At 40.1% G+C, this 27,073-nt stretch overlaps 1 protein-coding gene across 2 annotated transcripts in view; it reads left to right on the top strand.

Annotated features, from left to right (window-relative positions):
• Window positions 1-27,073, top strand: part of RIN2 (Ras and Rab interactor 2) — a 119,615-nt gene that overhangs the window by 50,144 nt on the left and 42,398 nt on the right. For both annotated transcript variants that reach the window (XM_075267610.1, XM_075267611.1), the window contains exon 3: window positions 6,480-6,580. In XM_075267610.1, coding sequence (XP_075123711.1) covers window positions 6,480-6,580 — 101 coding nt within the window. The remainder of the gene's footprint in view (window positions 1-6,479; window positions 6,581-27,073) is intronic.

Genomic DNA, 27,073 nt, shown 5'->3' with positions numbered 1-27,073 from the left:
ACAAACAATGTGCAGCACATAAGGGAATTGTCAGTATGAGTAGATGCAATATAAACACAGGGTAGTTGTATTAACAAGACCACATATAATAGTAAAGGGTTAAAGTGAAAAGCTGCATCACTATACTAAAAGACGTGAGGAAAGAGGGGTGCACAAGATAAGCCCAAGAGAATCAAAGACATCTCCTTACCATGAACAAACGCGCCTCATAGTAAGGAGTCGTCTTTGATTCTTTTGGGCGTATCTTGTGCACCCCTCTTTCCTCATGTCTTTTAGTATAGTGATGCGGCTTTTCACTTTAACCCTTTACTATTATATGACTATGTGGTCTTGTTAATACAACTACTCTGTGTTTATATTGTATCTACTCATACTGACACATTGCCTTATGTGATGCACATTGTTTGTGGCCCCTTTTACACCTTATTACAATGTACCCGAGGTCCATTCCATAAAACATTAGGAACTTTTCTAAACAGCAATTTTTGTCCATTTTACCCACGTCTCTAAAGCTTGTTGACCCAAACAAATGATGTCTACTTAAGGGCAGGTTCACACCTGCGTCCGATCTCCGCTTTGTGGGTTTCCGTCTTCTGCTCAAGAAACTGGACAGGAAACGGAACCTGGCAGTCAGTGTCCACCTGTGAGCGTCTTGTGCCTCCCGGCGGATAAACCGTTTTTTTTTTAACCGGACACAAAATCCTGCATGTCCAGCTTTGTGTCTGGTTAAAAGAAACCGTTTCGCCGCAGAGAAGCACAAAATGCTCATAGGCGGTCACTTTGCAAACCCATTCAAAATCCTGACCAAAAAAAACAGCTCCCATTGAAATCAATGGGAACCGCTTAGGTCTTTTTTCCGGGAGCCGTTTCTTCCAGCTCCTGGAAAAAAGAAGCGAGAACTCATTCTTCAGGCCAAGTCGCCTCGCAATTCGGCCTGAAGACACACCCTCCTGCGGACTAGGCCCATTCATTTGGCCTAATCCGGAGCGGAGTGCGTGGCTGGATGCCGGTGCAGTGCATCGGCTTTCAGTCGTGGCTACCGGTTTTTGGATCGTAACCTGAGGCGGGCTCCGATCAAAAAAAGAAAAAACCCCTTGTGATCTTACCCTTACATATTTGTTCAAAAGTTGTATGTGCAAGAATGTGAGACTTTTTTTTACTCCAGAAAACTGTCACAAAGCTGGTTGGTTCTCCAGGATGTTTGGAATGACCTCCTTATCCAATTCCTTCAAAAACTGTCTACAAATGTACCCAGAAGAACTGGTGGATGGTAAAGGGCAAAGGTCACACCAAATATTGATTTCATTTAGATTTCTCTTTTGTCCATTCACGTCATTTTCTTAATTGACAAAAATGAACTATTAACCCTTCAATTTATGAATCTATTCTTACCTGGCCGTATACCCCTGCACAGCCCTGTACACGGAAAGAAGAAGAATATTCTCTTTAGACAAACACGCTAAGCTCTTTCATAGATGCAAACATCTTCTTATTGTGCTTAGTTATGTAAACTAGTTTTCTTCAGCTGACATGGGGTTTGTTAGGGGAATTTCCAGGAAGTAGTTTCTAATTATTAATTAATTCAATTATTCATCTGTGCTATGTGTTTGATTTGAAAGGGACAATACTTTAAAGAGTCTGTCCCATTGTAAATATTACATTATTCCATGTGATCACTGCTTTTTTTTTTTTAGAATCATTCAAAATGCAGTATATTTTTCTAGCTATTGATGTTATAAATGTTATTTCGCCCCCTACAGTTTTTGTGTCTGTCTCTCTGATATCCATCTAATATGTTTATACATTAATCCCTTCCCAATACCTGGATCCTCTATTGGGATCATTCTGAGAGGAAATCACACATTGACCCGCAGGCACCATGAATATCTTGTTATATATTACATATTATATCTTGACCCCTATATTTTACCAGAATTCAGTATTATTACTGTGGGTATGTCTCCCTATGGGGGTCCAGGTTCATCTGTGTGTTACATAAAAGCTCCTTTAACCTCTTCCTACTCATAATACTAAAATACTACATAATACTACAGTATAATAGCGCTGTATTTGCATTTACAAATACTGTGAGGAGGTGACAGGAAGAGTGCTGGAGTCCAGATGTATCAGCCCCATGTTTCTGATATGTGTGTGGTCCAGGGCAGATCTGGAGTAGGCCTCAGCACAGGTATAGATCCTTGGCTCATTACTGGGCCAGAAAAGGCTGCAGCTCCTGCATTGCAGTGCTCAGACGAGCAGGTTTTTATTTTGTTTTTCCTGTATTTTGTTTTTATTTTATGCCTGAAGTCAAGGTTTATTTTCCCTTTTTTTAAAAAAAACAAACTCTAAATAAACCAGTTTGCTGCATATTTTGTGCCCCTGTCTTGACTGTTTGGGTCCACACCACTGCTTCTACTTAGCTAACTTCCCCACAATATATACTGTAATTTTGAGATTATGTTATCATTTTATAGGAACAAGAAAACTGATATTCTAACAGAACAGATTTCTCATATGGTGGACATGAACAAATGGACCCCCCATTGGCCATAATGTAGTCTATTGGGTTTCCGCTTTGGTGTCTGTCATTTGGGCAGGACTTTTTCAGCAGAATCTATGATGAAGACTCCTAATGGAACTTCTGATACCAATGTGAAAGTCGTTTTTTCGGCACATGGGAGACATAACAGTTGGGTTATTTCTTTTTTTTTTTTTTCATGAAAATGAAATGGATTTGGAAAAAAAAGGGCTTCTTTTCCCTCAGAAATTTTTTTTTTTTTATGTTAAATATTTTACGTGTTTTATTTATGTAACATAAAAATTAAGTTTCAAATAGAAATTATTTTCTGTGATCCTGAAGGTTAAAGGTGGCTGGATCTTAAAGGGGCTCAATACGTTGTGTTGTGTCATGTTCTTCCTAAGTCGCTTCTTAGCCATTGTGTAAAATTAGACGTAACCTTTCTTTATGACTTCTGCTGGACGAGCAAGTTTTGAAATTTCCTTCCTTCAGAATTTTTTTTTTGGCGAGTTTGTTTTTTTTGCATCCGTTCATTATTTTGAGTGTGCAGAAAAGCTGAATCATCCTCTTATTTTTTTGTTACTTGGACTTTCTCCAAAGACTATCTGTACAGTAGCAGGAAGCAACGGGAGGAATGTAAAGCAGAACTCCGTGTCTTAGAGTGGTTTCTAAGAAGCTTTTACACAAATAGCAACAGAATATTGTTATATAAGGAGGCAGGGGCAGATCCAGGGCCGGACCTAACAAAACGCAGGTCGGGTCGGTCGGTTAGAAGTGCGAGGCCCTTAAAGGGGTTCTATCAGCAAAATTATGCTGATAGAGCCCACATATGCGTGAATCAATGTGAAATACTTAAATAAAACCACAATCCAGTATTTATTGTTATTTTTTTTGTAGAGCCCTCCTGGGCCTAAAGCGGCTCGAATTGAATATAGAACGCATTTTCAGGACTAATTTTTTCAAAAAATCCTGGGGGGGGGGGGTATACCCCCAGACCCCCCCAGTAAGTAGGGCCCCACCAAAGTCAATTGCCCAGGGCCCCGCAAAGTCTGGATATTTTAGAAAACTGTGCAGCATCCATAGTCCCTGCTTTTGACTTAGAACATTCTGAAAACCATGCAAAGCTCATCACTAAGACCTTATTCACATGGTCATTCCATATTTTAATGGACCAATCTGGTACATATAACATTGTCTTTCAAGAAAGACATCCAGACCACCTTAAAAAATCTTTCAAGATATTAAGCAGTGCAATATCCTGTTGGAAAATGCAAAAAAGCTTTTATGGTGCAGTACCTACTAACAGCCTGGTGGCGGCTCTGTGTGCCGCATTACACCAGTTACCTGTGCTAGGATTTGACGTGCTGTATACTGACAAGGTTGTATTACCAATGAATACGTTTTTCTTGCATGTGTTGCAGGATCCTTCTCTGTACATAGAGAGATTGGATTTGCTTTTGCTTTATGCATTATTTTCTTTGAGCTGAAGTTTCCTAGATATCCGAGTTCCTAGTATTCCACTACAGGAAATAACCTTGGAAATAGGAATAAGAGAACGATACCAGAATTCGGGAAGTTCTAATCTACATTTATCAGTTCATGCTCTAAATAGGGCACATGGATAGAAAGTGTCCGCTACAGATGACAAATGGCTGCACATAACTAAGGATAGACGCAGGCGGAGGTTTTGATTTTACGTAGTTTCATATTTTTCATGGTGATATTAAAGTAAATATCGCTATTTTCTTACAATTGTTACATTACATTACTAGTTCTAGTGTATTCAGAGCTATTTCAGTACTTATGTAAATCTCCTCCAGCACTTTTCGCACATAATGGTAGTTTTCGCACTTCTTTACTTTCTTGTTTACTTTCCAAGCGCCGTAACCTGAAATGACTCATGGCATTTGTGAAATAAAAATGGTATTATGTCAAGCAGTTAGAATCTCACATAGTGCCAGGGTTTGTTTTAGTAGCTATAGCTTTGTAGGGTTTTACTGAGTGTTTATGGGACACGTTAATGATTACTTTGCTATGGTCAATTTGACCGTAAAATAGTCATTTATTTCGCCAGATTGTTCATTGTAATTCTCTACAGAATAGCTCTTGTTTGTATGGCCATAACTTATTGTAATGACCAAAATAGAGAAACTGTTCATTTACCTAGTGGTGTAATACTCAGCCCTTATTCACACAGCCTAGTACTGGCCAATAAACTTAGTCTATGTGTGTCGGATATACCAGCCTGAACAGTATGTAGGGATATGGACCCCTAGTTATCTATGATGGTAGAAGTCTCTGCATGTCTGTAAAATATTGTCCTGTACTGATGACTATATGGGACAATATTTCACAGGTAGACAAGGACTTCTAGAATCATAAAGAACTAGGAGTCCATTTCCCTGCACATTGTTCAGGTTGGTAAATCGGGCACAGACGTTAATGCCCAGTACTCAGTCATGTGGATAAGGGTACAGGGCTATAGGACCGAAAGAGCTGAGCAGATTGATATACTATATACATGCATTTCATTGTTTTAAATACCTCTACTTTCTATGCTTTGGAGTCCAGTGGGCGGTCCTACTGTGTATGCATTCTCATACAGAGAAGTTTGGCAGCTCAGCTCCAATTCAGGTGAGGCTAGGTCATCAATATCTGTAACCTGAAAAAACCCAGGGAGTCTATCAGCAGGAAAACCATAATGTAAGTAATACAGAATTTCCAAATATGCCATTGCTCTTCAGAATTGCAGCTCCATTACTGAGAAATTCAAGTTGTAGTCTTATACATATTAAGTGAAAATGATTTCTAGGGTGTTTCTGATCTTCCCAGCCTTCACTCTGTGCTGTAGATGACCTCCCCTTTCCGTTGTCCAGCTCCCTTCGGGGAGGAGCTGTCCATCATGGGATGTTGGGTTTAGCTGGTTATCAGATAGGGGAGATAATATACAGCACAGAGCAAAGCTCAAAGAAGATAAGAAACATCCCAAAGCCCTTTTCACCTAATCTGCCTATGAATAACATGGAGATTTTCTCGATAATAGAGCTCTAATACTGAAGAACAAAGACACATTTGGAAAGTGTGTAAGGAACCCTACAAGGTACTTTCATTGCTTAGGATTTTCTTGTTGATAGACTCCCTTTAAGTCTGGTTGTCAATGAAAGCTTTTAGCCAGGGATCATACTATACATACTGTATTATAGCCATATTTGAACACCTAACACCGATCACTTTGCAGATCTGCTGTACCAGGTTTAGAATGGAATCCATGTGTGACTGGCAGAGAGTGGGTCCTGATGAAGAACCCTCTTATGGATTCAGCAATATTGAGGCCACACGAAACCAACCATATCCCATTAAGTAAACACTGGACAGTCTCATGACCCAATAGTTTATGCATGGAAGTGTTGCTGGATTGGTAACAATTATGTCATCTCTTGTACTTATTATTATTATTATTATTATTATTATTATTATTATTATTATCATCATTGTTAGAGTTAAGTCCCTAACAATCATCAATATTATTATTATTATCATCAATATTATTATTATTATCATCATCAATATTATTATTATCATCAATATTATTATTATTATTATTATTATTATTATTATTATTATTATTCTGCTTCTACTATATTATAATATTGTTGACTATTGACCTGACAGATCATTTTCTGTTACAAACCTTCATTTACCGGATTGTATTTTCTTACTAATTCATCATATTACAATGAGTTGTTGGATGGGAGGGGCATTATGTACGTTGTATACGATGGAATATTTACTGGGCTGCATCCTCTTTCTCTGATTCATCTTCTTGTGTATTTGGGGAAGTTCAGGGCGTGCAGATTCTCAATCACGACTGCCTGTTCACAATGAAGTGACTAAACCTGCCTGAAGTTACAGAGCACGCCCCTGCAACCAACTCACGTCAATGTGTTTTGTCCTTCCTCAGCTCATTGACACCATCGCCACAGAGATCGGGGAATTGAAACAGGAGATGGTACAGACAGAATTCAGCATTCGCGATGAAGAGGAGCTGATCGAGTGCTTGAGGTGAAGATATGTACATTTATAGTTCGCATAGGATTGTCCGAGTTGCAGGTTTGGAGACTTTGTCCTTTGCTTTTACACTAGTCGGCACTTGTGAGGATATTATACTGTTCTCTGGGTAATGGTGAGTGTTCTGTACTGACCAGGCTAGTTACAGGGTCATGTTTATTAATCATTACTTTATATAGCACCAACATACTCCACAGTGCTGTACACAGGACAGATTTACTGCCCCTGATCCTAGTAGAGCTCACAAGCCACTTTCTCTATATGACATATTGATACATAGACACATACAAGGACAGCACCAGGGTATACGTGTATGTACCCTTATTGCACTCATTCCCATGGATGAATAAATACAGCGCAGATATGTGCAAATATATACTGCCTATGTTATATAGGTAGATTTTCTTTTTGATTGCGGTCACTTAAAGGGATTGTCTGTTAGGGAAAATGTTGTCAAAGGGCTTGGCATGGGTTAAAAATAAAATAGAATAAGCAATATTAACTTCAGCAATCCCCTATCACTCTCATGTTGATGCTTTCTGGGTTTCCACTGCCAATGGTCTCAGCCAATGGTTTGCCAAGTGAGCAATTCCTGTGTATCAAGATGGGACCTGGAGTAGAGACCCGTGGGAACCTGGTAATTGTTGGAATGGGTTTGTCAGGGGGTCAGTGAGGTCCTGCTGCATTTATTTATCGGAGCCCTTTGCCAAATCTTTTTTTTTTTTTTATTGGACAACCCTTTGAATATTGTTATAAATTTCACCTTTGTATGTTGTACATGGTTACTGAACCAGCATAATAAACCACTATATATATATATATATATATATATATATATATATATATATGTATATATATATATATATATATATATATATATAACTATACAGATCCAGATTCAGAATATCATTTCTTATAATCTATAATAATCAAACCAGAAAGTAAAAAAAAAAACAAAAACTGAGAAGCGTCTAGCTAACCTTAAAATTCTTTAAAAAGTTGCTCTTTCTTAGTAATTGTGAGTTGATATTTCGTAACATTTCTGTTCGGATAGAAACTTCTGACTAAACAGAATGCGCTGCTCTGGCTGCATTACACAAGCAGAAATCTAGTTCAGTAATGTACGAGTATATATAATTCTCGTGACTGTGTGTCTACCAGCCTGCAATGTGGGTTATTGACCTAAAGTTGGTCATAGACTGAAATTGTCAGCCGGCCGGTAATTGCATGGTTTGCCTCATGACTATGGCAGGTAAGGATTTATGTGAAGCCATATACACAACGGCTGTCCCCATATTATATATTATTATTACATACTAATACTAATACTAGGCATCCTGTGCTAGAAAGATGATGACAATGATCACAATGTTGGTGACAATGTAGGAGATTTCCATAGCTCCAAGTCTTATCGGTCTCTCCAGTGACCTGTTTAAGGTCTTGTGTGTGTTTGTAACCTAAAATCTTATGGTTGACTATTCACATTGCATAGAAGTAGGTTAATGGTTGAACAAATGCTTATCTAGTGAGCCAACCATTCGTAGACACAGTTATACAACATTTTTGTCCATTGTGGCCAGTTGTTCATGGTTAAATGGTACCCAACAATTGTTTGTTATGGTTGAAATTGTCCATTTCTATTAACTTTAGTCTAATGTGTATGGCCACCATTATAACTGTCTATAGTATATAATTGGACAGAATATATGTTACCAGCACTATACTGTTCTGCACAAAAGGTCACTCAATCTCTCACACATATTGTTACATATATCTACAGATCCAGGAATGTATTGGAATCCCACATCATAGGCTAAGGCTAGCTTCACAGTCTCTGTTCGGGGTTTCCGTCCCTTAATCCGCATGAAAAATACTTTTCTCTCCAAATTTTTCAGGTGGAAACTCTGCAGACTCCATTATAGTCTATGGGGTCGACAGGTTTCTGAGTTACCGCTTTTTAAGCGGATTAGGTTTCCATTTTTGAGTTCCCAAGTGGACCCGAAGAATGGAAACCTGAACACAGGTGTGAACCTAGAGCAAGAGAATAGAGCGTAAAAAAAACATGGAGGATCAATTTATCAGCTTACTATATTATAGGCAAATCTGGTAAAAAGTTGTGTTAGGTAGTGTACAGTGTTTGGCTTTACTTTTATGATGTCCTATGGGTATAATTACATGAAACCATTACACATCCCAGCAAAAGTAAGAAGTTATATTATTCTATAACTACATGTATAATACTAGTATCCTATAACTACATGTATAACACTATTATCCTATAGCTACATGTATAACACTATTATCCTATAACTACATGTATAACACTACAATATCCAGTTAGTTAGTGAACAGATCACACTGCATTGCCATAATAGGTGTTACATTTGTCAAACACTGATAGAATACATTAGTTTTGTCTTTAAGTATCACACTTCCATCCTGAGATGTTACCCCACGTTTTCCACCACCCACTACTGAAGTGAGATTGTGACGGATTTTGCTGCATTGTAAATAGTTGTATATGATAAATATGGCGGACATGATAATCTCAACCAGAAACCCTGTCCATATTTCCACCCGCTTCTCAAAAGTGTCATCTAAATGTGGCATTATGTTGGTGCAAATAAGCCCCAAAAGTCATAATGTTATATTTAGTCACCTTTTCCAAACAGAATTTATCATTGCTCTTTCTTCAACCAAACACCAGCAAGTTCCCATAATAGGGAACAAGTAAATATTCACTGACGTAAGGCTTGTTATCTTTGTTACCACAGAGATCTATTGCTAATTTTAGATCAGTAAACCAAAAGGGACAGGGGATCATCTTTGATTTAAGTAGTAAGAACTACGCCGGCCTTAATAATACTGTGCTGTCCCCATCTATCAGCTACAATGTTCTCATGATAAATATTAATATATCTCGTCCTTTAGATATATTTTCCGTACTTGGCGTGATTTACGGTGTAAATTGAATGTAGTGCAAACAATCTCTAAGGCTACAAGTGATCAGTATAATAAATAATCTCTGCAGTAACTAACCTGCACACAGTATTGTGCCCCATACTGCCCCCTGCACAAAGTATTGTTCCCAATAGTGGCCCATGTACACAGTTTTATGATCCAAAGTAGCCCCTGCACACAGTATTATGTACCATAGTGTCCCCTGCACACAGTATTATGCCCCATAGTATCCCCTGCACACAGTATTATGTACCATAGTGTCCCCTGAACACAGTATTATTGCCCAATAGTGGCCCCTGCACAGAGTATTATACCCCATAGTGTCCCCTGCACACAGTATTATCTACCATAGTGGCCCCTGCACACTGTATTATGCCCCATAGTGTCCCCTGCACACTGTATTATGCCCCATAGTGGCCCCTGCACAGAGTATTATGCCCCATAGTGTCCCCTGCACACAGTATTATGCCCCATAGTGGCCCCTGAACACTGTACTATCTACCATAGTGGCCCCTGCACAAAGTATTATGCCCCATAGTGGCCCCTGCACACAGTATTATGCCCCATAGTGGCCCCTGCACACAGTATTATGCCCCATAGTGGCCCCTGCACACAGTATTATACACCATTGTGGACCACCCATGAACAATTCATTTCAGATCCCAGAGTACAATGATAGCAGTGATGGTGGGGATCATAGGCCCGCAGCCTCACTTACCGATCCTTACTCCTGATCACAGCCGCATCCGCAGGAGAAACGTAGGCGGCCGTGAGCAGAAGCGAAGATCGGTAAGTAAATAGGGCCTGTTACCTGCTGGAGTTACTCCAGCAGGTAACGGCCTATTTAGAAAAAAAAAAAAAAACGTATACCACACAGTATACTTCTTTTCTAGATAGTATTGTATGAAATAGCGTAGTCTACTGCATCAGTCCATATTTTATTTTTTTGCAGTGAACCAATGTATACCAATCTGGTAGAAGCCAATATTCCTCCTTAGGGCTAATAGAGCCCTATAGGTACGCTTAGTGTGTACAGAGGGAGCTTCCATGGAAAAACACTAAGTGACTATCACTAAACCAAAGCCTATAGGATCGCATTAGGGTGTAAGTTGTCTTGTACTTGGTTATTAGAGTTGGGTGTTACCAGTACTTCTATATACATGGCAGGCTATCATAATTCACAGTCTCAGACTGAACGGTAATTTCATATACACTTACGTCAGTCATAAATGAATGCTTTCTCTGTCATAGGTAAGGCTATTGCAAGGCTGCTGCGTAAATGGAACATGTGCTGATGACTAATTGTTAACAATTATTATTTACCTACTGCAGGATCCGGCTCAGTACACATGAAACTAGTTACTGGCATTGCTCTTAGGACAAACTGCCCTCAATGTGCCAGCAGGTTAATATTATGTGCAAACATAGAGATGTCCCTTCTACAACCATACAAAGAAACTCTTCCTTCACGTCCAATGTATTTAGTAGAATGTAGGTTGTTTCAGGTGGAGCCAAATGTCCAGGAATGTTGCATTTGGTCCTTAGCAATGAATTCCTATTACCGGCCCAACCTATTAGACTCAGATCATACATTGTAGGTCATTGGATCATACAAATGGTCACAACATCAATATTAACACAGAATGTGCCTGGTCAGGGGACAGGTTACTTGTTCAAAGAAACCAAATCATTGTGAATGGACATGCCCCAATAGTACGGGAAAGGCACAATTTATTCAAGGAGGAATAATAAAGGGTAGGACATCAGTATGAAAAAACCCCAAAACAATTTGGGGACAGAAAACCCCTTTAATACATACAGTAATCCAGAAATCTATATCAACCATCCAGTGATTTATGGCATGCATTCAGGGGCTATAACTATAGGATTTGCAGTGGTAGCAGTCACAACCGGGCATCGAAACCCTTAAGGGGCCCCATATTGCAAGTTTTGCATTTAGGTTCAGGAGCTTCAGGTTACACCTCTGCTTACATTCATATGAAGCATCTATCTTACATAGCACATAAGTATAAGAAACACTCATTGACCTTAGTACAGGGATCACATTTACCTTGGGAGTAACAAAGTTAGAAGAATGAGATAAGCAGAAGGGGAAAAGGAAGAAAGAACAATTTTTCAGCCTGTTTATTGCCAGGATTAGGATTTCATGCTGTCTATTTCCTAGAAGGGATAGCTTTATTCCAGCTCGTAGTAGCAGGGTCCAAAATGAAAATATACAGAAGTAGACAGATGGTTTTCCATTAAATAGATCACTATTGCATATATAGATCTTTGAGTCCAGGTCTATACAATAGCGTTGTTATGTATATGGTCCGATTGTATGATTTAAAAGCGTATTCCCATCTTGAGCACGTGCCATATGACATATCCACAAGATGGACCATAAATGCTTGATAGATACCCTCAACCCCTACCTATTGGGAGAACGGGGCTCAGACTGTTGTAGTTTCCAATGTTGAAAGCAATGGGAGTCATGTATGTGCATTGTGTTATAGAAGGATCTTCCATACATAGCATCCATAAATGCTTTTCACACGGCGGAAAATGAAGAGGAATTCTTCTTCATTTTCTGACACTGGCATTTTCGCCGCAGTCTAGTGGTGCATCGGCATCTGGCAGCAGGGAGTCTCGTGCCGGAATCCGCGGCAAAATCAAGCAGGACACTTCTTTTTACCTCATCCTGCTGCGATCACTGCCTCGAATTAAAAAGAATGGGAGGCTGATTCCAGTAGGAATTGGGGCCGACATCTGCGGCAAATTCCTCTGGTGAACTCAGCCTTAGAGGACCTATCAGTATTCCTGACATACCGTATATACTCGTTACAGTTTTTGTGCTGAAAAAGCCCCCCATGGCTTATACTCGAGTCAGCTAAAAAATAAATATATAAATATATATATATATATATATATATATATATATATATATATATATCTATCGGTATTCTCCATGTAATAATTTTGGCTATATACATTCAAATTAACTAAATTAAATGTTTTTCATAAATCCATAGGTGAAGATAAACTTCTAACAATATAGTTTACTAAAGAAAAGTGTTTCTTCACTTATTTGCCTCCTTCTGCCACTAATCAAATCTGTACAACAGACGTCTATGGAGAAGGGAGGAGAGGGGAAGACGAGAGCCGCTCAAAACAGAGAGATATCTGCACTGTAGAGAGGCACGGTTGGATTATCAGAAATTGTTATCCAACCTCAATTCTCTGTTTCCCCTCTCCGCCACCTCTCTCAATAGACTTCTTTGTACTCCGACATGTCAGGAGAGGTCATCTGTAAAGGAGCACTTCAGGCTAAACTGACCCTCTGTGTTACGTCTGCTGCAGTACTGAAGGGGTTGTATATGATATGTATTTTCTGAATCCCTGTGTCCTTTATTACCTCACTGTACTAAGTATAACATCATTCATATCTTTTATATATGGTCCGCTGTATATTTGCGGTTACACAGCTGTCTCTGCTCTTGTCTATATGGCAGATGGATTTCCTAGTTCACATTTTACACTGGATATACATGATTTTCACTGTGGGAAAAATCTAAGTTTGAGGCCAATGAATCTAGTTAAGTATATAGACAGACTACGACCACATCTATAGACTGACTTATGTACAATTACAGAGCACAAGTACAGACGCTGGTTTCCTTCTTAGATGTCAGTTACCCCCTGTGACCCCTCACTTTGGGTACAGACAATAGTGTGCATGAGACCCAACATGTATTTTTAGGTGTATCCCTCATTCAGAACGGTAGAGACTTTCAGTGTACAGTATCATACATTGTGCATAACCTGTAGAAATCTGGAGACAATACTTGTCTGTCTGGTCTTCCAGGCCTCATATATTGTACAGGTAACTGAGCTTTATGGCTACTATTACAAAGGACACGCACAATATAGTAAGACTACTGAATATGGGAGCCAAGGAGACAATTGCTCCAGCAGATTTCTACCATTTATGCCAAGTGTGCAGCACAGGCCAGAGAAAATTCAGCTGTATTGTCTGAAGTAACCCGGAGGAATTACTGATATTGTATATGGAGTATTTCTTCCCTGCACATCCATGCATGACATAGACACCCCATGGATTTCACTGGGTACCATCCATAATAATAAATAATAATTCTGCAGCACTTTACCAATGACTTTACAGATCCATAGGACCGATCACTCCCAGAAATGATCATGAGGGCCAGTGGTATTCACACTAAGGGCCCCTTCACATGGAGTATACGCTCGCTGATTCTGAACGTGTAACACGTTCCGAATCAGCGGCGTTAAAACAGATCCCATTGCTTTCTATAGGAGCTGGCATACGTGTGCTCCCCATAGAAATGAATGGGCTGCTTTTTTCCCTATTGCTTTCAATGTGATACGCGTGTATCACATTGAAAGCAATAGGGAAACAAGCAGCCCATTCATTTCTATGGGGAGCGCACGCATTCCGGCTTCGATAGAAAGCAATGGGATCTGTTTTAACGCCGCTGATTCAGAACGTGTTAGGGCCTTTTCACACGGAGTAAACGTGTGTGTATTTTGGCAAAATACACGTGTAAAAAATACATGTGTAAAAATAAGACTCCCATTGACTTCAATTACATTTTACATGTGTATTTCGATGTGTTTTTTACACGTGTAAAAAAATGTAATTGAAGTCAATGGGAATCTTATTTTTACACGTGTATTTTGCCAAAATACACGCACGTTTACTCCGTGTGAACGGGCCATTACATGTTCAGAATCAGCGAGCGTATACTCCGTGTGAAGGGGCCCTAAGAGTAGGCTCACACCTTAGTCCGAGTCTCCATTGGAAACCGGCGGAGATAAAAGTCCTGCACAAAAGATTTTTCTCTACGTCGGTTTCAGCATAAAAATAGCAGCAGCCCGATGGACACCCGACTGACCCTGTTATAGTCTATAGGGTCCACAGGTTGTTTTAGTGGCCGGCAGACCTTAACGATGGAAAAGCCCAGCACAGGTGTGAATCTAGCCTTACTAGCTGCTTTTCTAGTAATAATAATAATATGTACTCACTAAATCCACTAACATTATGGATACCTTGCATATAAAAGAGATTAGTCTAGACTGTGGAAACTTGGCACTTTCACCTGCCTTGTATTACCATATATTAATATACACCTATTTTTTATTACAGCACGTTCTGTTTTCCTCCATTTGGCTGATACTCCTTGTTTCCATTGTTATAACACACAACAGCAGGAGAGAGGCGACAGGAAGGGTGGGGAGGGGGTCGGGATCTTTATACATTTACTTTCAAGTATGCTTTGACTTTCGTTTCTGTAACAATGCAAAATATTTTATGCCTGGACTTTCTGCCAAGTGTCAGTATCAGGTCTTGTTGTTCAGGTGTAGAAGAACAGTCAAGATTCAGTATAAAAAGCATTTTACTCTAAATTATAATTTAATAAATATACCTGACTTGTGGACAAGGTAGCTCGCTAGAAGCAGTAGTGCAGACCCAACCAGTCAGAGACAGGGACCCAAAATTTGCAGCAAACTGGTTTATTTAGAACAAACAGCAAAATGAATAATCCTTCACTTCAGGCAGAAAATTAGCAAAATAAATACAGCCTTAACTTCAGGCAAAAGAATGTCAAACAAAAACCTGCTCGTCTGAGCACTAACTAAACAATAAGTACTAACTGTGCATGTGGCTTACTACCAGCCACACGAGTCAACAAAAACAGCGCAATACAGTCTCACCACAGACCCAGTCTCACGACCCAGGCACCATCTTTCACTCCCCAGATCTGCCTGTCACCTTCTCACACTGACCTATAAATCCCTGCCTTGTCCTTAAGGAATTTCTTATTAACATGCACACATAGCATGGGAAAACAGCATGGATGGCACATGGATGATATCGATGTGCTACACACGCCTCCATAGACCCATTGCTTTCCTGCGGTGAGCCTGGGCTGCAAAATGGACAGGCATAAAACTTGTTCTGAGTTTTGTCTTGGGCTCACGATCCCATACATGGACCCAAAATAAATGATAGGTGTGTGTATAGGGCTATAGAAAATAATGGACTAGTGTGCTAGCTGTTGCTAAGGCTCCATGCACATGGCTAGCACACTGATCCACTATATTCTACTTTCATACGTGTAAATCTATACGTTTTCTGCACATATAGTGATTTCTAGCACAGATCAGGTTGTATTGTCAGTAGTCACCTACTCCTTACATTGAGTAAAGAGCATTATTGCAGAACTGAACGCTGTCTCAAGAGCGCAGTTTGTTGTGCAGCTCTTCAGCTCATTCCAAAGATTTTTTCTCAAAATTACCGTGCGCAATATGCTGCAGATCAATATGTGCAAGTCATTGTCACTGTCATTGCATGTATGTGTACTCACCTTTGTAGTATCTGAGGAGATAGGATACAGCATTGACTTCTTCTCGTGTGTGCACTTTGTGGTGGTTAAAGGGGTTTTACAGGTATTTTTAAAAAAACAGCCTCCAGTGTACATAGGTTGTGTCTGGTACTGAAGAGAATGGCAGCTGCGATTCTGTACTATATACAACAATGGGAGACGTATGGTGCTGCTTTTGGCAAGAAAGAAACTATAGGTTGAGGCCACACATTGCGGAAACGCAGCTTTTTTTTGTTGCAGATTTTCCTGCGTTTTTTTTATTTTTGAGCCAAAACCGAGAATGACTACATAAGGAATGGGAAATATATAGGAAGTTCTTATACTTCTACCTTCTGCTTAATCCACTCCTGGCTTTGGCTCAAAAAAAAACACAGCAAAATCTGCAACAAACAAGGCTGCGTTTCTGTAATGTGGGACCTCAGCCATACTGTAGTTTTCTAATTCTAGACAACCCCTTTAAAATCACTTCATCCTTCCATCACCCATGCACAAGATATATATTTTTCTTACTGTATATCTCTGTACGGGAGGAATAGTGGAGTCTGCTGTTCCATTCCATACAATTGAAAAAAGTAGCCATAGTGGATAACCCCAAAAAATATGGACAGATAAACTAATAAACATGCCCCCAAAACTGTATATGTTTTAGACCTCATTTACTATGTGTTTTAGATACTTTTTTACAGTTTCAGTGCCTGGTCGAATGGGTGAGAGGGACTTGTTGAAAAAGGGACAGGACTTGAAACTGAAAGCCAGAAAATTTGCCAAAATTTTGGAAAATGGGTCATAACTTTAGCAGACACTAAACCAACTAATAGGAGGAGTAACTTTAAAGTAGACAGTGCAAAAGTGTACGAAATTGTCAAACAGCATTAGAGACTTTGGCAAATAATGCCAACACCATCATTCTTTAGAGGGTTTTTACAGGAGTTCCCATATATTAGGAGGGATTTCCTGAAGTAAAGGTGGCACGTTTTGGGAACACTGCTGTTTTGTGCCAAAAAATTGCCACTTTGGGTCCATTCACACGGAGGAAAATGGCGCTTAATTTGGCACTGAATTTTCCTCACTGAAAAAAAAGCAAGGCATTTTCTCCGCAAGTTTTTTGGCGTGATGTGTTTTTTGATACGTCTTTTGACAAAAAAAAACACATTAAAAAAAAAAAAAAAAAACATTGCGCAAAAAACACCTCACGTTTTTTTCAACATGGAAAATTCTGCGCCAAATTCAGCGCCACTTTCCTCTGTGTGAATGGACCCTTTGTGTTTTTCTGTCATGCTCATATCTTTTCCAGAAACAGTTGTCAGAGTGGGGCAGGGACAAGGATGGCCGGGGCAGGGCGGGGATCAATCTACAACAGCCCTAGAAAATATGCTGGCGTAGATTTCATTTCCACCACAAGACCCCTTAAGATGCGGCAAATTGATTAAGAGTTTGGGGCCACCTAATAATTCTTGCACATCTCATGCTAGTGAAGGAACTGGCAGGAAATGTCAATCTTAGTAAATCCTCCCCCCCCCATGTATTTCCAGATTACATTGCTGTATTAAAGAAGACCTACCCCATTCAATAATGATTATAGATATTTTTATCCCACCTCCATATTCTGTAGTTTCTGTGTTATTCCTCATGGAAGTGCATGAATAAATTGAGAACTGGGTGTTACAGGATCTTTGTCAATAGGGAATATGCCTGCAAAGTCTGTCTTTGTTTGGCCAATGCTGAGACTGTGAGACACAATGTACTGACAAGGGGTATGGTGACTACCGGTTGTCATTGTATGTATACATTTTCAGGAGGAATAACAAAGGATTAATCTAAAATAGAATTTGAAGTACAGGGAGATACTCCAGAACTTTCATGAAAATTAAACTGTTTACTAGGGTTGAGCGATCGGGATCAGCAAAGATCGGATCCCGATCAGAGATCGAGCAAATTTCACGATTGGGATCGGCTGGAAAATGATCGAAAATCGGATTTTAATGATGATCCTGAAATCTCAAGATCGGCTCAACCCTACTGTTTACTAAAACAGTTGTAATGTTAATGCTATGTGTATGATAGGATAGTAGGTAGTAGAGACAGATGAACATATCACACGAGTGCGAGATCAGACTACGCAGATGAGTTACTATGTATGTATGGAGACATAGGAAGTGTAGACATAAAATAGCGGCAGATTTTTAATCCAGACCACTTGTACATTAATTCCTTTTGCATTTTATAGACAATAAAGCAATAAAAAATAGTTCCACAGGAAACCTACATGATACTTCCTGATCCTCCTGGCTAATAGTATTATTACATAACTAGTACTAACAGGCAGGGAGCCAGGGTGATAGAACTCTGTATAGCAATGCCAATGTGGCAAGTTGGGTGACAACGCTAAAGGAATTTCATTGGCTGCTCTACGTGGTTGTCACCATTAGCACTCCAGCATCTGGTACACCATGATAGATAGAAAACAGCTGAGCAGAATATGTGCTGACTATATCCAAGACTGAGATGATAAAAAGAGCGGAGTAACAGATCAGATAGTGAGACAAGTAGAATACACATTAGGAGAATGCTGGCCGAATCTGAGATCATATACTGTGTGTATACGGTGGTGTCCCAACTCTTCCCAGGCCGCAAATGTCTTAAAGGAGACTGGCAGTGACATCAGCTCGCCATACACTTTAGGTCACTGTCTAGTTGAGCCATTCCTCTATACCAAAGACCATTGGTCTCACTCTATCTGTTACAGTCTGAATTTTTGGCTGAGGGTGCATGAGTTCAGAAAGTGAAAAGGGGAGTAAGCTGCTGCCAGACACCTTGCAGTTTATCATGTAAACAAGAGGATCAGTCATGTTGGAATCCAAGAGCCTGACCGTTCCTTGTAGTGACATTTGCCCTATACATTGTAGATGGTTGGCAGTTCAGGTGACATTACTCCAGTGCTATAAGTCTGCGTGTGTACAGGGGGTGACGTGTCAGGAGGAATAGTAGTCAGCCAGCTTTACATACTTTTTACTTTGGTCATGAGAGCTTTAGCATACCTTACGTGGGCTGTGTTCTGTGTCCAGATTGTGACGTAACAGTGGAAAATACGTCGTTATTGATCTTCTACCACATAGGAGAGCAAAGTGCAGTCTAGATGGTTGTATATAGGTATTTGTAAGTAATGGGGATGGCAGGATGAGATGCGTACATAAAGGCAAATAGACAAGTGCAGGTTATTGTATATATACAGTATATTGTATTACATACATATGGACAATTATTTGTTACATTTTATATGAACTCATACTTCCAACAGTTCCAAATCTGCTGGGACTGTCCCAAATTTTCTGAGACAAATTCATCTTGTCCTGACCCGGAAAGAGGTGGGGCTTACAAAATGTCAATTTATCAAGAAAAATCTGGGTAACGATGTCCAAAATTGATAAATTAAACCAAAGAGATGTGGCATCTTGGCAGACTATCCTTAGTGCTGTTTCTTCTTAGGCGTCATGAAAGTGTAAGGCGGCCATGAAAAAAGATGTGAAAATGATTTTTCTTTCCAAGCCGAGCATGTGTTATGACATTATGCACTGTGCATAAATGTGATATGAGCTGATATAAAAAAAATGTGCAATATTACAGTAAAAGCTTTTCTGTTACGTGACCTCTTAACCATAACATATCATTAAACCGGATAGACACTAAAAAATGATGTCACTAATGGTATGCAAATAAGCACTAAAAAAAAAATACACGACAGCAATGCTGGACCCTTTTAACCAGACTACAGAGAGTTTCTGCAGCTAGGGAAACGTATATTGCGGTGTATCATGTGTTTAACAAGTGTTATACATTTAAGAAATGTTGCATGCCTCTTTTGGAAGCAAGGATCCAAAATCTTTTGCTAGAGCAGTTAAATATACTCTAAGTATGATAAATCCATACGATATAACAAAAAAATTGTCTGATTTTGGCACTTTGCCATGTAAGGCATCCTCTGTATCCAGGTATAGATGTAATGGACAGATTTATGTCACTTTTTCACTGTGTTTTTATTGCTATATAGCTTTATGCCTGGAGGTGTTTGGTGAACAGTTTTGTAATACATTTAATTATCCTATCTATCTTCCTTTTTAGTAGAAAACAGTCTGTTAAAACACATCAGGGATTTTAACTTTATATGCAGCAGTTTGCAATTTTAACTAGTGATACTTTTATAGCTATTTATATAGTTTATACAATTTGGCAGCGTATAAAAACTGAGCCATTCAGCTTTTCGTGATATGAGAACCATTTTCTAGGCGGCATAAAACCAGAGATACTGCCATTTAAAGTGACCTTTTGCCTTTGGTAAATGCTTCAGCTCTATATGCTACATTGAGACAGCGTGTCCCTGGAAATGTTTTCTTACATCACTAGTGTGAACTTCACAGCTGTTTTCTTAAAAAGAAGTTAGATAGGTTAACAAAGTATATTCATAAAACACCCCCTGGCACAATAGCAAAAGAATAAGAAAATGAGAAAGAAAATGGGTTTTACACTTTAGAGGGGTATTCCCATGACGCTTGTTCACTAACCTGCATGCTGTTGTGCTCTCTTCACTTGCTGCTTTTCTCGGCACATAGGTGGGCGGGGTTTCACTTGCATGGGATTGGTTGTAAATGAATTACCACAGTGTGAAGCTGATGTAGCAGAGCTGGATTTCAGTCAGCTTGCATTACATACAGAGGTAACGGACTCCCTATCTCAGGCCTTATCAGCCAAATTCAATTAAACCGACTAATAAGAGCTCAGAAATCCCTGAGCTCTCACCTCCCCTATCTGAAAAGCTCCGCTACTTAAAAGACACAAACAGCTCAGAGCTGCTCCCAGCCCCTCCCTCCCCCCCCCCCCCCCCCCCTGAGAGCAGGCAGCTACATCACTTGACAAATGAGCAGATAATCCCAAGGGCCATAGAAATGGAGTGTAAACAATGAAGTGAATTAATTAAGATAGCGACCAAACAAAGCAGTTTTGATAAAGCAGTGAATTTAGGAAAAGTCTTAAATCCACATAAACTAGCAGTATATATAGAATCCTTGTGATGGGACAACCCCTTTAACTAGTGCTTTCTCAGTTTCTGTTATAGCTAGACCTATAATCTTGGGTCTTGAGACTTGGCTTTCAAATGACACCAGAAGGAATATTCTAGGTGGTATATAACCGGAGATATAGATGTTTGAAGTGACCATCCCCCTTTAGCAGCTGATATATCTGTCTGTATAGGCTGAATACGGGATGGATCTCCTTAACAACCCTTAGGCTGAGTTCACACGGGGTATTTTGGTCAGGATTTTGAGTCCGTATCCGCCTCAAAATCCTGAAGAAAAAGACGCCTCCCATTGAAATCAATGGGAGACGGTCAGTTCTTTTTTCTGGGAGCCGTTTGAAGACACTCCTTCCTCCCGACTAGGCCCATTCATTGGGCCTAATCTGGAGCGGAGTACGTGGCTGGATGCCGGTATACTGCATTGGCATCCAGTCACAGCTACCCATTTTTTTTGTCTAGAAACTGAGGCAGCCTCCGCCTCAGTTTCCGGACCAAAAATCCCTGTGTGAACCTGGCCTTAGGGAATGTTCACATAGCAGAATTTGCATTCCATGTGCATCGGCATCCCGTCGCGGCATTCCGCTCTGCATTAGGCCCAAATGAATGGGCCTAATTGTGAGGGAGCCTCGTGCCATGGCTGATGAATCCGCGGCAAGAAGGGTCATCTCACTTCTTTTTTCCACTACTAGCTAGTTTTGGCAGATTGACGGATTCCACATCAAAATCCGCTGTCAAAAAACTCTGTGTGAACTGACCCTTAGTTATTTTGATCCTAAGAAGAACTTTAGAACTGGTTTTCTGCTAAAGGAAAGTAAAATAGGTTAATAAAGTATATTACAAAAATGATCAGCACACCCGCCACTACACAATAGCTAAAAAAAAAGTGAAATGACAGCTACTCTTTAAGAGGAAACTAGCTCATAGCGCCAATTATCCAGGGCTTAAAGCTGGCATGCAGTCCTTGTTACCATACATAAAAAACAGGTTTCATTTCAATGTGGTCAGTCCAGCTGGCTACGACATGAGAGTGGAGCTTTCAGTTCTAATGTGTTTCCCAGATTCTTACTGATGTTCTAATTTTTTCCCCAGAAGTCGTGTCGCCAAAGCTGCATATTTCTAATTGTCCGCAGCAGTGAGAAGTCATACAGGATGTGCCGGCCTGTGGGATACAGGAAGCTTTCTAAATACACACAATGGTGACGCGGTGACACAGAACGCAGTGTCCAGGACATGTCATTATACACAAGATCACAGGTTTAGGTGACTGTGATTTGTGGCCTTCTAGAAATATGTCTTATGTATTTACACTCATTAAGTAGAAGGAAAAGTGTCAGTAAATAAGGATGTACCACTAGAGAATAGCAGGACTGTCCCCATTGTTGTCTATAAAGTACATTTAATTAACCATAGGAATTTGTCTTGCGAATATTTTTAGGGTTTTTCCTAAGCTCTGGATGGGGAATAGAGACTGGAAGATTTCAGTAGAGATATTCCTTTCTCCTTCCTTCTTGGTATCCTAGCCTGGCTTTTAATACACATTAAACACAGCCATATGTATCTAGTACAATTCCTTGTGTCTACCAGGCCATTACTGTGTACTTTTTATAACATCTATATTCTGCAGCTAGAATAATTAGAATACATTAGAATAAATACATGTAATTAATTGTTGTTTCCTGGAAAAGCTTGTTTGCACATAGCAAATCTGGTGAAGGCATTTATACGACTGAAAAACCATCCCGTACTTTAGAAAGGTGTTGTTTCCACAGCATGTGTATGGGCAAACCAAATTCAGATTCCACATATTAATTTAACCCAGTAATGAAGTATGACATTAAAGTGGACCTGTCACCTCTGCTGACATGTCTGTCTTAATAAATATATGCATTCTCTGACTTTGTGTTGTTCCTCTGTTTGGCTATGGCCCCACTTTGCGAAAAAGCTGCTTTTCCGCAATGTGGATACTCAGCCTTATTTCTTCCTAGAGATATATGAACAAATTGAAAACTGGATGTTAAAGAGGACCTTTCATCAGATCGGGCACATGCAGTTCTATATACTGCTGGGAAGCTGACAGTGCGCTGAATTCAGCGCACTGTCAGCTTTCCCGATCTGTGCCCCGGGTAAAGCGCTATCGGTCCCGATACAGTAGGGCTTTACAGTCAGAAGGGCGTTCTGACACTTAGCCAGGGACGCCCTTCTGCCCAGCAGCGCCTATCGCGCTGTACAGTGTGAGCGGGGAGGAACGCCCCCCTCCCCTCCTGATAATACTCGTCTATGGATGAGCACTGTGAGCAGAGGGAGGGGGCGTTCCTCCCCGCTCCACAGTACAGCGTGATAGGTGCTGCTGGGCAGAAGGGCGTCCCTGGCTGTCAGAAACGCCCTTCTGACTGTAAAGCGCTACGGTACCGGGACCGATAGCGCTTTACACTGGGCACAGATCGGGAAAGCCGACAGTGCACTGAATTCAGCTTTCCAGCAGTATATAGAACTGCATGTGCCCAATCTGATGAAAGGTCCTCTTTAAATTCCTCTTGTCAAAGAGGTGTGTCCCTACACACTCTAACAGTGACAGCACTGATTGGACAATGTGAGCGTGTACAGGGACGCGCCCCCAACTGGTAACACCCAGCTGTCAATTTATTCAGAAATGTCTTGGAGGCATAATATAGGAATGACACAACATAGCAGTGCCAAGAGAATACCTCCAGATAGTGTCAAATAAATACCTCCTATTCAGTGCCAAATAAATACCTCCTATTCAGTGCCAAAGAAATACCTCCTATACAGTGCCAAATAAATACCTCCTAAAGAATGCCAAATAAATACCTCCAGATAGTGCCAAGTGAATACCTCTAGGCAGTGCCAAATAAATATTCCCATACAGTACCAAATAATTACTACAGTGCAGGACAAATGTCTCCTAAATAGCACTAAGCACATTCCACTATCAGTGTCAATATCACATTGCAGCAGTACCCCCAGCAGTACCACTGATGTTCTGTAACCCATGGGTCCAGGATGTACAATATCCCCCTACAAGGATTGGGCTGTAGAGTTTGTAGCTGAAAAAGACGACTCCAACTCCTCTATATATCCACAACTCGACTCTTGACTCATTTTGTAAATGGCTGACAACCATGAAGCCAGGAAAACTCCTCTAATGCATTAAAAAGCCAGGGACTGATTCCTATGAAAGTAATTATGTAACAAACTATGGATCTAATTAATGATATAATATTAATAATGCTATAATATAAGTAAAAACATTAATTTTATGTTGAAGCTGAAGTTGGATTTGGTAACTTTTTTCCAGCTCTGACTTCACTCAAAACTGACAGCTGACATACGAAAGGGCTGGGGATGAATGTCTGGTACAGAGGGGGAGGCTATACGTATAATGTATCCAGCCCTACACTGAATAGGTAGAGGACAGTGAGAGGAACTGGCTCCAGATATAGCGCCATCTGCTAACCTCTGCGCTTACTACAAGAGACCAGGACATGCAATCTTATTGGCCTACCATGGTCTCCATCACGGTGCCACAAATAATTATCAGGATAAGATAGGGTGTGATGGACAACCAGGTGGACCGACATGGGAAGGGGAGGAGGGATTAGCCACCAAGGCTAGTCAGGGGTATTGTACTGCCAGTTGTCTTTTCCCAGGCATTACACGTTAAGAAGGGATATTTTCAACAGTTTCATAAATCTCTGCTGCAGATTTAAGAGTTTTCATGAAAAACTGTTGCCCTTATTCACATGACAGTGAAAATCGCCCATTACACGGCCATTTTAAATCCATGAAAGTCTATGGGCATAGTCACGTCTGTGTATCTGTCAAAATAGACAAAGATAAAGCATTTTTTTTTTTTTTTTTTTTTGATGGTTGCGTCATACAGTTTGTTAAAAAAAAGTGGACATGTGAATAGAGCCATTCACTATCATTGTCTTTAAAATGGCCTTATGACGGCTGTTCAATCAGGGTAAGTACAGACGGAGGTTTTTGGTCCGGAATCTGAGGAGGAGGTAGCCGCGACTGAAAGACGGTGCACTGCATCGGCATCCAGCCGTGCACTCTGCTCCGGATTAGGCCCAATGAATGGGCCTATTCCGGAGGAGAGGAATCGCGAGGCGACAAGGCCTGAAGAATGAGCATGTCGCTTCTTTTTCCTGGAGCCATAACAAACCGGCTCCCAGAAAAAAGACCTGAGTGGCTCCCATTGATTTCAATGGGAGCCGTCATTTTGGTCAGGATTTTGAGGCAGATACGGCCTCAAAATCTTAACCAAAAAACCCCATGTGAACTTACCCTAAATGTCCATCACACAGCCATTTTTCACTGTAAGGGTCTATTCACAAGGAGGAAAATGGTGAGGAATTTGGTGTGGAATTTGAATGCTGAAAAAAAGCCTCCCATTGACTTCTACTAGCAGAAAAAGGGACTCATTGAAGTCAATGGGAGTCTTTTTTTTCAGCGCTGAAATTCCACACCAAATTCCTCACCATTTTCCTCCGTGTGAATGGACCCTTAGGCCTAAGGCTGCACTACCGAATGACTCTTATTACAACATTCTGGTCAGGTGCAGTATTGCCATGAATTTCTGTAGAATCTGGTAATAGTGTGGTTGAATGGATTCTGCATGTATATGGCAAAGGGGGGGGGGGAGATCATAATACACAAGGAGTCCAAAGAAGCCTGTGCAGCAAAGTGCTGAAAAAACACAATTAGCAATATAGGCTTCATGACAGTGTGTATCATCCCTTATTGTGCTGCATTGTATAGAGCTAGAGTTGACTGCATGGTTAAATTGTTAGGATTTTTTTTATACAGATTGAAATGTGCTTAAGTATGGAAAATAAGTAGAAATATAATATACTAGCTGTTACCCGCGACTTCGTCTGCGGTGATTGTAGCAGTGGGTATATACAGGCGTTGGTAAGGTTTTCGTACTGTGTATAAGGGATGGGATATGAAATGTAACTTTGTATCTTGTTTTTGCTGTAATTCAGAGAATACGTGAGACTTTTGTGTTGAAGTTAATTTGTATTTGAGCTGCTATACGGTGTTGTGAGAAACTTTACATAGTGACTTTGGGACAGAAGTATTTGAAGTTAACCCTTTCCCGCCGATGGCATTTTTTGATTTTCGTTTTTGACTCCCCTCCTTCTAAACCCCATAACTTTTTTATTTCTCCGCTCTCAGAGCCATATGAGGTCTTAATTTTTCCTTGGACTAATTTTTCTTTATGATGCCACCATTATTTATTCTATATAATGTACTGGGAAGCAGGGAAAAAATTCTGAATGGGGTGGATTTGAAGAAAAAATGCAGTTCTGCGACTTTCTTACGGGCTTTGGTTTTACGGCGTTCACTGTGCAACCAAAATGACATGTCCCCTGTATTCTGTGTTTCGTTACGACTCCGGGGATACCAAATTTATATGGTTTTATTTACATTTTGACCCCTTAAAAAAATCCCAAACTGTGTTAAAAAATTATTTTTTGAAAAGTCACCATATTCTGACAGCCGTAACTTTTTTATACGTGCGTGTACGGGGATGTATAGGGCGTCTTTTTTTGCGGGACCAGGTGTACTTTTTAGTTCTACCATTTTTGGGAAATGTTATTGCTTTGATCACTTTTTATTCAATTTTTTATCAGAATCAAAACAGTGAAAAAATGGCGGTTTGGCACTTTTGACCATTTTTCCCGCTACGGCGTTTACCAAACAGGAAAAATATTTGTATATCTTTGTAGAGCAGGCGATTTTGGACGTGGGGATACCTAACGTGTATGTGTTTCACAGTGTTACACTACTTTTATAGGTGTTCTAGGGAAAGGGGGGTGATTTGAATTTTTAATCCTTTTTATTATTTTTTTTTTTATATTTTTTTTACTTTTTGTAAACTTTTTTTTTGCATTTATTAGACCGCCTAGGGGTATTGACATGGGTGGGTGGTGTCGCCGATTGTCAGAGCGGTGGGGGTCGGCAAACATGGCTGCTCCAGAGCGTTAAAGAGAGCCTCCT

Source organism: Leptodactylus fuscus, chromosome 3 (assembly GCF_031893055.1).
Source record: "Leptodactylus fuscus isolate aLepFus1 chromosome 3, aLepFus1.hap2, whole genome shotgun sequence".
Taxonomy (NCBI): domain Eukaryota; kingdom Metazoa; phylum Chordata; class Amphibia; order Anura; family Leptodactylidae; genus Leptodactylus; species Leptodactylus fuscus.
Note: the sequence above shows the minus strand (reverse complement) of the source record. Positions and strands in the feature narration are given on the sequence as shown.